The 13,685-nt window shown below is 31.9% G+C and overlaps 1 protein-coding gene across 1 annotated transcript; it reads right to left on the bottom strand.

Moving 5' to 3' along the window:
* Positions 1 to 3,240: 3,240 nt before the first annotated feature.
* Positions 3,241 to 7,965, bottom strand: LOC106939967 (DNA ligase 1-like). The gene is made up of 4 exons (XM_015022565.1): positions 7,771 to 7,965; positions 5,952 to 6,059; positions 4,856 to 4,951; positions 3,241 to 3,605 (listed from the first exon to the last, which is right to left on the bottom strand). Exons 2-4 carry the CDS (start codon positions 6,040 to 6,042, stop codon positions 3,289 to 3,291), a joined length of 504 nt encoding a protein of 167 aa, XP_014878051.1. The 5' UTR covers positions 6,043 to 6,059; positions 7,771 to 7,965; the 3' UTR covers positions 3,241 to 3,288.
* Positions 7,966 to 13,685: the final 5,720 nt, after the last annotated feature.

Below are 13,685 nucleotides of genomic sequence, written 5' to 3'. Positions count from 1 at the left end.
TTATGATTAAAAAAAAATAATAATTATGTGATCGGTATCGGTGATCGGCCCTCATGGGTGATCAGAATCGGAAAGCCTGATTGGCACATCTCTACTTTGTAGACATCTTGCTGTAAAACTTTAGGATCGATTAAATTAAGAAAAATAAGACTAAGCAACATGACAGAGCTATATAATATAACTACATAAAGCTAATTTTTAAAGTTTAATCGGTAATACTTTTATAACAGATTTATGTCAGATCATGATTTCTTGGTTAATGTCAAGTTGTCATAACAAAGACATTTTGAATAATGTCAACTTTGTATTAAAAGTGTTATAATTTACCAAATGACGCTTTATGACAACAATCAAAAATATTCATGAAGGCTTATTCATGTTCATGACATGTGTTATGTCATGTTTATGACAGTGTCATGACAGTCTCATTCAACCCCCTTCAAATAAATTGTTACCCATTTTTCTTTTCAAATCTTTCAAAGATCTGGAAGACCTTTTCAATAACCTCCTGCTGTTCCACCTCTGATGATTGTGACATAAGACTGAGCTCTTCTTGGTTTGCCTGAAAAATAGTGTGAATGAGGAGAAGGATGACAGGAAGTGAGACAGATCCAATTAAGAACATGAATGAATATGTCAAGATAATTTCATCTTCTTGAACTTGGTGCACAACCTGAAAATTTTTAAAAAAGAAAAATTCAGTTTAAATTTCAAATGAGTTGAAAGATTTGAAAATGTTATATTTACATACCTTTAGAGGTTCTGGTTTGGGTTCTTGTTTCACCTTTTCAATAACCTCCTGCTGTTCCATTTCTGATAATGGTGACACAAGGCTGAGCTCTTCTTGGTTTGCCTAAAAAATAGGGTGAATGAGAAGGATGACAAGGAGTGGGAAATATTTACTGAAGAACATGAATGAATATGTCAAGACAAGTTCATTTTTTTCAATCTACTTCACAATATTCTGCTAAAAAAAGAAACATTTTTCTTTTCAAAGATTTTCAAAGATCTGAAATATTTTCAAATATTTCAAACAAGTTTGAAAATTTGAAAATGTTATATTTACATACCTTCCCAGATTCTGGTTTGGGTTCTTGTTTCACCTTTTCAATAACCTCCTGATGTTCCTCCTCTGATGATGGTGACACAAGGCTGAGCTCTTCTTGGTTTGCCATAACATATTTTGGATAATAGTCTAAGAAAAACAATGAAAATAAAAATCTGAATTTTAAAACCAATTGGAGTAAAAATCCATTGCATTCCATACATATATACACATATAAATACACACACACAAGGCAGCAGAACTTACATGTGAGTATGCTCGCAGTCAGGACAGACACAGCAACAGAAATGGTTTTATACAACATGATGCTCTGCGATGTTAAAAACTGTTGTAACCTGAAAACAAAACCAGTAAATTTATCTTTCTAAAATCTGTCTGAAGTCTGGTAATCGTCTTTAGAGATGTATGTTTCTAAACTTTTTAATATTTAATAGAATTACTGCATTTCACAACAACTTGTTACTGTTAGCAAATTTTCAATTTCATTGTAACACCCTGCAATTTAAATAATTAATATATAACATATGAATATTTATATATAACAACTGCATAGCAAATTAAGAGAAACTCTTACCTGCTCTGCAAAGGGAAATTGTTGAATAAACCGTAACATGAACCACTGGATCAACGTGTGGATTTGAACTTTGACCTCTGTGTTCTGTGACAAACCAAGGCGTGTCCACGACAGTTTATGGTTTATTTAGTGTTTGATGTAACATTGTGTAAAATATACATGAGATATTTTTTACTCACAATGACATCTACAAAAATAAAAGTTAATTCTCATACTACAACTGCATGTTTACTCATTTGACCAGTAAAAGTTTAAACAGTTAAATTACCAGACCCTCAGACTAACCCTAGAAAATGGCGTCTGCCGCCTTCGTCCTCATAAAAACTACTGGTTTTCATTAAGGCAGTGAAAATACCAGAAAAATTCTTAACCTATACAAGTACACACACACACACACCAGTTTGCATTTCTACCCTTATAATAATTTTGCATTGACTTTCATTTATTTTAGTAACTTATTTCTGCCTAAATATTCTGCTTCCTCATTGTGTGAAAGTAGAAACATGTTAGTTTTGTTCCTCACTAGAAAACCTTTGGTCAGAATATTTGACCGACACTCCAAGACATAAAATACTCTGAAAACATGAACCAGGACTTATAATCCTTGGATGATTTCAGATGTCAAAGGTTTAGTCTTTTTTTTTAATTTCCTCCAGACTGGCTGTAAAATGAGTAAAAGTTAAACTGACAGTTTGATCCTATTTGTTTTATGGGCTTTGGAAGATTTGTGAGATTTAAAGACTGATTATTGTTTTATTGTGGTGCAGACAGCAATACATAGTTAATATGTAAACTTAGATCGGTCAGTTCAAAAGTGAAACTAAAATCTTAATGTGCAAAAACAGATATTCAGCTGTCTTTTTCCACTTTAGATATTTGATTAAAAATGGAGATTGGAGAATAAAGATGCAAGATCACATTTAATATTTGTTTTATTCCATATTTTTGACTTTTTGCAGTGCATACAGATGATTAGATTCAGGAAGAGATCGTGCCAACATAACAACCCTGGAAGAAAATAAAAACTGATCTTACCTAATACCAAGAAAACAAATTACAAAAACCAGCAAAATAACCTAACGATCACATAAACATGAAAAACTGGGATTAAATAGAAAACCACTCTCCAATAAGAGAGTCTGACCAAAAGTTTTCTTTGTATTTTAAATACAAAGAAAAAACACTTAAGCCTGCAAAACAAATTAGCATGGCAGTCAAATGGCCAACAGACACAGAAGTGGATTAAATAGAGCCCTACTCATTTATGATTTATGTTTAATCCTCCATAATGAATCTTCATCTCCTGTTTAGCAGTTTTATGGTCATAGTTTTACATTTTCACATGCAGCTCCTTGCAAAGATGAAATGATCTTCTCTCCTTTTTTTGAGACAATTTCAAATATGAAAATAAATTTTCATGAGAAACACTTTCAATCAGTTTTAAGGGAATTAATTATTTTATTCATATCATGTGTTATTAATGATCTCAGTATTAATGATCCTATCTTTTTAATCATTATAAATGTTCAAAGACCATTTTATTGAACATGTTCAATAAAAAACATTTTTAATAAAAGGAATATGGAAAAACAGCAAGAAAATGGGTTTGGGGTTCTCATATTATTACATTTAAAAAAGTTTAATTAGTTCATTTTATTTCTCTTGCCATCTGAATCTCTATAGGTTCCAAAACCTTTTCAATGTTCAGTAGCTGTCTTTCATATTTTTTCTTTTTCTTATCCAGTTTCCATTGGGTTTGTAGTAATTCTTCTTTCTTTCCAAAAAATGATTCTTTTTTATCAGACGTTTGTTTCTGTGTCATTTTGTTCTCTACCGACTGAAGATCCTTTTTGTTTTTCTCCCTTTCAGTCTGAGCTTCTTTAAGCTGCTGTAAAAGATCCTGTTTCTGCTTCTCCAGTTCATCTTTAACTTTGTTCTGTGCTGTATGTAGTTGTTCATTCTTCCCTGTTGAAGAAAATAAATAGACTTTAATACTGCAGTAACAACATATTTCAGTAAAATGTCCAGAATGTTACAAAAACAGAAACATCAATTTAGAACTGAGTCTGAAAGTACAAAATTTAGACTCTTGACCTTTTAATGAATAGAAATCGAAAACCATCTGCTGTTTTCAACATTTCTAATTGTTTGCATTCATTCTGAATTTCCTACTTATTTTACTGGTTTGACAACTAGATGATGAAATGAAGCAGATCCAGATCAGTCCTGATGAGGCATCACTAAAATGTTACAATGCCAAACTTTACATTTTGTTGTTTCAATATTTTTAGAACATAAAATGATAACTGTCTACCATTTATATGATTTAAAGTTAATATTTTTATTCAATGTGCAGGATATCATAAAAACCTGAGACCATCTTGAAGAGGATGAAATTTTGAATCAATAAGTACATTTGAACTGTATCACACAGTGAGTAACTGAGTATCAGACCTGAAGAGCTTGTAATTCTGCATAATGGATCTAGTGCATTAATGTTACACCCATGAATTTCTTATCATGTTTTTATTTCTAACCATCTCTGTTCTTCATTCTTTGTATTCAATGAATTTATGTTTGTTTTATTGCTGTTTTTAAATATTATCTTGCATTAAATTTATCCACAATTGTATAAAGGTCGTCATTTTTTAAATTAATCGATCTTCAACATAAAATATTTTATTTCATGTTGCACTATTCCCAAAAACTGTTCATCTCAGATTTCAAGTTTGATTTAGTTTCCTTTGAGTTTAGCTCTTTCATTTCTCAGTGTGGACAGTAACTGTTTCTCTTTTTATTCTTGTTCTTGTATCTTCTTTGTCAGGCTAACATTGTTTTTTGTGTTGGAAACAAAAGATACAAACATGAATACATTAGGAATATAATATTCCTCTTTTATTTGGTTCATTTATAATACATTTCATCAATATTTTTCTTTTGACTGAAAACAAGGATCACTTGTAAACCTTTTCTCTTTTAATACGAGAATATCTACAGTCATTTGTTTATGATGATAATGATGATGATGATAATTAATATTATTATTATTAGTATTATTATTTGACTAGTCTGGATTCTTCTTCTCTGATTAGGTTGAGAAATGAAGCAGAACAAATTTTGTTCTTCTGGTGAATCATCAATACACTGTTACCATCCAGATTATATCAGTTGTAACTAATTAATTTGTAACATTTAAACTTTATCTTTTAGCTTACCTTTTTCCTTTTCCAGTTCCTTGTTTTTTTTACCAAGTTCCATCTTTAACTGCTTCTCTTTCTCTTCTAGTTGTTTAATTTGCTTAGTCAGCTCATCTGTTTGGGAAACAAAACATACAAACTTCAATTTAGCAGAAACAACATCTTATAATCAAATGTTGAAAATATTAAAACTGAGTGTAAATGAAGACATGTTGCTCTGGAGGAGAATTAAATAGTAAAATAAAATCTATATTTAGACTATCAAATGTTATGACTGATCACTTTCATAACTGATCTGCTTTCTTCTGAATTTAATACATTTCTAGTGAGAAACATCAATAATTTTCTTTTGAGTGATTAAATTGTCTCTTCTGTTCATTACTTTGATAATCAGAATATCTAAAAACTAGAATCGTTTGTTCATGTTCAGTCACTGTTTTACAATGATTTCCTTTATTTATCTAAATTCTTTCATTGTGTTTTTGGTTTTTTAAAATCATTTTCTGTGTCCTGTTCAACTGTGAGTGTCTGTGATGCCCTGTCCTCCCTGATTGATCCCAGCTGTGTCTAGTTCCCTGATTACCCTCCTCGTGTATTTAAGTCCACTTGTTGTCTTTGTCTCTTGTCAGGTCCTTGTTTTGTGTCCCGTCGTCATGTCAGTTCCTTGTGCTCCTGTGTTTACTTTTGGATTTATCATTAAAACATCATTTATTCATCTTCAACCTTCGGTCTGCCTTGTGTTTATCCTAACCGTCAACCACAAATCATGTCAGGAATAAAACATTGCTCTTTTATTTGGTCCATTTATTCTGAATTATATCAGTATTTTTCTTCTGGGTGAAAATAAGTATATATTAACCTCGACTTTTGATTATAAGAATCTCTTATAATCAAAGAGTATATAGATTATTATATTATGTATATAAACAAATAATATAAAGTTATTTTATTATTAATATTAATATTATTATTATTATTGATCCAGTCTAAAATTGAGGCAAAACAAATTTAGATTTTCTGCTGAATCATCAATAAACTGTTACAATCCAGATTCTCTCTTTTGTAACTAATTCATCTGAAACATTAAATATTTAAACTTTTTCTCTTAGGTTACCTTTTTCCCTCATCAGTTCTGCTTTGCGCTCTTGAAATTCTTGTTTCCACATCTTTAACTGCCTCTCTTTCTCTTCTAGTTGCTGTGTCATTTGCTTAGTCAGATCATCTGTTTGGAAAACAAAACATACAAACTTCCATTTAGCAGAAACAACATCTTATAATCAAATGTTGAAAATATTAAAACTGAGTGTAAATAAAGACATGTTGCTCTGGAGGAGAATGAAATAGTAAAATAAAATCTATATTTAAACTATCAAATGTTATGACTGATCACTTTCATAACTGATCTGCTTTCTTCTGAATTTAATACAATAATTTTCTTTTGAGTGATTAAATTGTCTCTTCTGTTCATTACTCTGATAATCAGAATATCTACAAATTAGAATCGTTTGTTCATGTTCAGTCACTGTTTTACAATGATTTTCCTTATTTACCTAAATTATTTCATTGTGCATTAAATATCCTCTATATCTCTACAAAGGTTCTCACTAATTAGTCTTCAACATAAAATATTCTGATTTCATGCAGCACAGTATCCAATAATTTACTCTTCATCTCAGATTTCCAGTTTGATTTTGTTTAATTTGAGTTTATTTCTTGTATTTCTCAGAGTTGATTTAGACTCTTTTTCCTTATTTTTTTCATTATTTTCCTCAGCTAGGCTATCATTCATGGTTGTGGTGAAAACAAATGTTAAATCAAATACAGCAGAAATACAGTCTTATCATCAAATGTTCAGAATACAAATAAAACTGAGATTAAATTGAAAAATGAGAATGTATGACATTTTAAATATTTTTTTTTCCATTTTGTCTCTTCTGTTCATTACACTGATTATCAGAATATCTACATTATAGTCATGTGTCTGTTCTGTCACTGTGTTCTAATGACTATTTTTATTCAACCAGATTTAACTAAAAATGTCACTAGAGCTGTTTTATAATTTTTCCAAGTAGGGCTAGGTATGGAAAAATAAAAAATAAATAACTTAGATATTCTGTGAAAGTAATTTAAATCCCAGTTTGGTCTCCAGAAATGTTTAATTTTTGGGTTAAGGTCGAACACAAGACGCATTTAAAAGGCTACTGTAACAAAATGACAGCATGCTGAATGTTCATTTCTACTCAGTTTGACAGCACGGACTTCAAACTTTTAAAAAATAGTGTTTTTATATTGGTATTGTTTTTTATTTACTTCAAAATAAAAACCAGAAATATGATCAATCATGTTCGCCATAATGTGCGCATGTTTTGCATTTGCGGCTCATTGAGTGAATATTTTGTGACCAGGAAATCCTTGAATGCAATATGAATTCCATTTTCCGATTTCCTCAAATGTACCATATTTCTAAAACAACCAATGAAAATGTATTGACGGTCTGCTGGGGCGTGGGGAGAGAAGAGAGGAAACACGTGGCGCAAAAGGCTCTGTAGAGAGTTTTGGAGACGGGAAGAGTAGAGCGCAGTGACGGTTTGGATGAGTTGTTTGGACTATAAGTGTGTTAGTTTTAGTGCGTAAGTGTGTGTGCAGTGTTTGTAGGAGTTTTGTTGGTCTGTGTGTCAAAATAAGGCGTCACTGCAGAGCAATCTGTGAAGAAGAGGAAGACGGCGCGTCGACGGACCATTCAGACATGGAGTTTGATTTTGACAATGAGGTTTTTTCTTTCTTTGTTTACTTGGGATGGAATGTTTAAAATAATATAATCACAGTAGATGCACACTGCACCAGATATTCAAGCTAATTTCCATCTCCAGGTAGACAATCCTCCATTTTCTTCGGGGAAGAGGAGTGCGAAAAGGAGGAAGAGGAGAACCCACCCACTGTGTCCAGGTGTGGCCCACCCCGCAGAAGGCACCACAGAGAGACCAGATCCAGAAGCTGCAGCAGAGACGTGCGGTATGGGCAGCGGAACACGGGAGAGGAGATGCAGCCCCTGTTGTGTTGTAAGCTGGAGAACACCTGAGGGCGCAGGTAAATCTGCTCCTTCTACAGGCCTAAAGACCTTTTTTTTTTTTTTTGCAGCTGAGGTTGCAGCAAGACTTGTATGGCAAGCCGTTTTAACATAAATTCTAAAATTGCATTTTGACTGGACAAAACTACATTTTGACTACCCAGAGTAGTAATTTAAGATATCTGTATTCACATTCTGACTAGTAAGAATAATAATTCAAGATATCTTCAGTTACATTTTGACTAGTCAAAATTCCTTTCAAGATATCTCAAATGACGTCACTGGATCTGTCATTTGACGGGACACATATCCGTAATTACGATTTAAGATATCTTCAACACAATTATGACTAGTCAAAATTACAATTTTAGATCTCTGAATTAAGAATGACGTGAAGCCCCTTTGTGGTGTCCAAACAGTTGCCTGCAGAATTTCATGTTTCCTGCACAAAATTGTCAGTAAATGCCACAAATTAGAAAGAGCTCGACAATGTTGGAAATGCAGAGATAGCAAAACTTCATAAACTGCTTCTGATATCTGCAAAGAATTTCCTGTTTATTAATTCCCGACGAACCGAATGCACTTGAAAACAGCTTTGAAAAGCTAAAATTGTTACTGTCAAACCATTTTCAACATGAAAGTGATGCATTTTCAAACATTTTTTTTCCGTTTTTTCTATTTTTCATTGTTTTACTAAACTTTCAAATTGCTACGTAACCAGAGACGTTTTGACTAGACAGAATATCAGGATATCAGTAATATCATTCTGACTACCAGTAGTCGGAATGTCAATTTAAGATATTGTTGAGGAAAAATTATTATTTTTAGTGTTTAATCCTTTTAGAACAAATTTCTTAATTTTGAACATGTTTCTCTGAGTGGTTTAAAATTAAACTATTGCTGGGTAAAGTACTAAGGAAAGCAGAGAGATCTGCAGTAGAGCTTCTGCTCGGACCCCTGTGGTCTTATCAGAAAAGACAGGAGACCATAAATTAACATATGCAGGAAGGCGGATGACAGTATCATTTAAATTACTGTGAGAAACAGGAATTTACCCAGTTCACGAGAGATCTGAACCCTTCCGTGGACATCTGGGATGGTGTAAAATGTTTTAAACCACTAACATTTAATTTGTAAGATATTTTCCTTAGATATTAATAGTATGTTCTGACTGAAAATTGTAGTATCTAGTTTTAGAATCATTAATTTAGTCGATGATGAATGTATTTGAAATTGTATTGTTTCTGACTATATCAGAATCAAATGAAAATGTTGTTTTGTATCAGAAAATTGCTCAGGTTTATGGTGAATGTTTGTCTTAATTTTTATTTGAATATTATATTAGGTTAGAAACAGGAATTGTACTCCATTATTTTCTGTTGATTGTATGTATTACTTTTTGGTTTTATATCAGGACTAAACCTTGGAGGTGCTGAGTGCAGAACAAATTGGGTTTCTGGAGATAATTTTTCATTGAATTAAATAGAGAATTAAAGGGTTTGTTCCCACTAGAATCTATCTGCAGGAAGAGAAGGAGGAAGGGATGTCAGGATTTCACAGATACCTGTGAAATTACCTTCCTCTGTTTCTCTTTGCACAGATGGCTCTTGAACAACAGGAGGTCAGACAGCCATTTCATTCCTTTTGTTTAACACAAAAGAGCAAAATGTCTTTGATCATGGTAATAAAAAAGGGAGGTTCTATGTTTCTCAGAAGCTCAAAAAATAGCTTCCAGTTGGTCAAGCAGAGATATGCCTTATTTGAATATATTAAAGAGGAAAACATGCCTACAAGTATAAAAGTTTGTGCTTAAGGGGAATAATTCAGAAAAAGCTGATTTTAGTTTGCTATCTTTATCGGTCTTCTTGTCTCAGGTAATCAATGTATGTTTCTGTTTTTCTCCAGTTTTCTGTTGTATCTTATACTTTCTTTTGATTGGATTAAATTCTGCAATTCTGTGACGTCAACACGCATTGTTGTGTTTTGTCCCAAACGCGCCACCGTCAAGAGAACTCGGGATCCAAACAGGAAGAAGGAGAGCCAGATTCTTTTCTAAATTTAATCACATAAATAATTCTTCCTTTACAATATCTTTAATAGAAAAGCTGTGTAATTCAAGATATCTCCAATTCATTTAGAGATATCTTAAAAGGAATTTTGACTAGTCAAAATTACAATTCAAGATATCTTTAATTTAGCTTTGTCTAGTCATTATTTGCTTTTAAGATATCTATAATTTAGTTTTCACTAGCCAAAATTACATATCTCCTATCCAAAAATACATTTAAGATATCTTGAATAATGGAGTAATTCGAGATATCTTTAATTAGAATTATGACTATTATGACTAGTCAAAACTAAAATCGAGATATCTTGAATTTACTTTATGACTAGTCATAATTTAATTGTAGATATCTGAAATGTGTATTTCAGATAGTCAGTAATTCATTTGAGATATCTTGAATTGAAGTCTCCATACAAGTCAATGGTAAATCTGACGTCATTTTGACTAGTCAGAATATAATTAGAGATATCTTAAATCTCTGAAAAGTCTAGTCACAAAACAATTTGAGATATCTGGAATATAAGGGCGGTAAAACCGAATTTATGTTAAAACAGCTTGCCATAAGGCTTGTGACGTGCCGCCTTCTCTTTGACAGAAACTGTTTTGATGACTGGCACAACTGATTTGTGTGCAGACCTGTTGGAAAACCCATTTTGTAGATAGTTGTAAGAAAAAAAAACACGAGACATTGAGATGTTGGAGAAAATTTGTCGTGGAGACAATGTGCCACATTTTCTAAATAGTTGTATAAAACTCCTCGGAAATTACACACAATTTGATGTAAAACATGTATTTAAATTGGTTTTTGCAACATTTTTACACATGTTTATAAAATGTATAAATTTACACATTTAGGTTTGAAAAATTATTTGTTCAACATTTTTGTGAATTTTATATTAAAAATATCAATATTTTTTCTACTTGGATTTTAATTTGTGTGTTATTTGTGGTCCACTGTGATAATGCATTTTGTCAAAATGAAACAAACACTGTAAAATGATAACGCTGAGGTTGTGCTGAAAATAATGATACCAATCAAGGTAAATAGTTTTTAAGGTGAAAATATAAGGGAAAATTCAAAATTGGTCAAAAACCATTTAGGCCATTTAGACCCCAGACAAAATCTATTTTTACCAACAAAATACAAATACAATTCACAAACAGTTCAAATGATCTGTGTTCATCTTCACTCTGATGCCAAACTATCAATAAACTTTTACAGTTTATTCCTTTTTTGTAAATGATTAATCTTTAAATATTTTACTTTCACGCTGCACAATCAGTGACTTACATTTCTTGAAGTTCTTTTTTTGTGTTTCTTTATTCCAGTTCCATGATCTTCTTTGTATTCCATAAATGCTTAATGCCTAATTACTTTTCTTTTTTAGTTCATGTACAACATTTCCACCAGATGTAACAAGGCTGCATCTTTGAAGCTAGTTAGTCCAACAACAATTACCTTCCACAGTGGTTGACTTGGTGTTTGTGGCTTCAGTCCTCCTTGTGTCATCCTGCCTCGGTGGCTGGGACTGTGAGCTCTTAGACATTCTTATAGACACAAGAACACACACACACACACACCTACACGCACGCACACACACACACACACACACACACACACACACACACACACACACACACACACACACACAGATGTTTAGATTCAGGTGTTTGTCAGATACACTCTGTTGGGCTGTGGTTGCCAATGAATTCACCTTGTATTTCCAACAATGTCATAACTGTTATGATTATTAATGCATATGTTTTTTTGTTGCTGCAGTTTCTCAGTTTTGTTTTTTCTCTTCCTGCAGATCTAGAGGCAGATTTCTAGTATTTTCATTTGTTCTCTCTATACTCATTACTCTCCTCTCTTCCTGTCTTTCCCACTTAAACATTTTCTCCACCTTTCCCTCTTTTTTTCTTTCCTTTTTGTTTCTAGGTTTATTACATTTGAAACAATCCCAAAGAAAATTCTAATAAAGTTTCATATGTATATCAAGTGGAGCATCATGGCCAAATCCTTAATGCTCTGATTGTGAAAGGAAATCTGTTGGGCTTCACTTTGACACTTAGACAACAATCCTTAGTGTCTCACTGCCAGACAGAACAAAAATAGAAAAAAAATATATTTTACTTTCTCACTAGCAATAGCAGGCTAACTCTCTTGGGCATTTTGTTTGTAAACATTCAGTGTCTGAACAACAAAGCGGATGAATAAAAGATATAAAGCTGCATAAGTTTATTTATTAATCTATTAAAAAATGTCTTATTTTTAAAAAAAGAACAACTCCAGACACATCTAAGAAAATGTGTGCAATGAAGGTTGAACCAAGGAAAAGGAGGAGCAAAAATTAATACACCATGTTCTGTGTTACTCCAAGTATTTTGTTCAACAGAAAAGTAGAAGAAGACTAATCCTTATTACCTTTGTGAAACTAAACTAAATTGTTTAGTTAATTTTCTAATAAAAAGAAACAAACTATGTGAAACAAATTATTTTGGTTTTATTTAAATGTAAAGTGCAACCTGTCTTGATTACGTAGAAATGTTATGGTTTCCATAAAAAAGCTAATTAGACAAAGTGGATTTCTAACTTTATCTGGCAAAGAGATAAACTTTCTAATCAAATTAAGAAACTAAACATTAGTAAATCTTACCTGTTGTGTTCAGCGTCAAACCAGCTCCTCTTAGTTCACATCAGAGAACCAAGGTCTAGGTATATAAAAATGGTTTCAATGTCCTGCTTTACAAAGGTTGACACCACACCCATGTTGCTTTAATTACTGTCATTAAAACCAAAGGATCAAATGTTTCTACCTGAGGATTGGTGAACTCTGAACCTGCCAGAAAAAAAACAGTTTGGCAGTAACTCAGATTAGTTTAACTTTGTTTCTGAATCTGCTTACAGATCAAGATAAAACAGGGCAACATTTAACTGCTGCAAGATAAAACCTGCATTGTTTCACAAAGCTGCTGTTACCATGGAGAGATCACCATTTATCAAGAAGCACAAACAGAATCACTTATCAGAAATCAATCATAACGGCTCATAAACTAGATAGAGATGTAGAGATTTATTATGTTTATCTTCTTCAAAATTTTATGTTGGGAAAATAAGTCAAATATTCTTTTAATGTTAAGTTGAAACTGAAATTAAAATCTATGGCTTTCAGAAGCTAAAGAGTATTTTTTTAAATCAATGATTCAACAACTAGTTAGTAAGTTTCTCTATATTTTACATAGAAGAAGTTGGATGAACTTATTGGTTGTTTCCAGCAATAAACTACATAGTTTCACAGAAGTTATTAATGTGTGATGTGTTTGTTTTACTTTACTTTTTTCTAAGAATAAAATGTATTACTTAGATGAGCAGGTAAACAAGAGTTTCATGAATATATATATATTTTTAATTACTGGTAATTTAAAACCAAACAGGAGTTTAGTTAAGTTAAATTAGATTTTATCTGAATCTGACCAGAGTAAATCTGAAGAAGCAACTGATATTTTATTGCAGCTGTTTGCTAAAGGCAACATCAGAGTTTCAATAACTGATTTGCATATAATGTTAAGAATAAATAATTAGGTGTTTTCCTTTATCTCTTTTAGCTACAAAAAATGCTAATCTTTTTAGCTAATTGCTGTTTATGTGTATATGTATATACTGCTCAAAAAAATAAAGGGAACACTCAAATAACACATCCTAGATCTGAATGAAT

This window comes from Poecilia latipinna, unplaced genomic scaffold (assembly GCF_001443285.1).
Source record: "Poecilia latipinna isolate Pla-1442-1.1 unplaced genomic scaffold, P_latipinna-1.0 Scaffold3044, whole genome shotgun sequence".
Lineage (NCBI taxonomy): Eukaryota > Metazoa > Chordata > Actinopteri > Cyprinodontiformes > Poeciliidae > Poecilia > Poecilia latipinna.
Note: the sequence above shows the minus strand (reverse complement) of the source record. Positions and strands in the feature narration are given on the sequence as shown.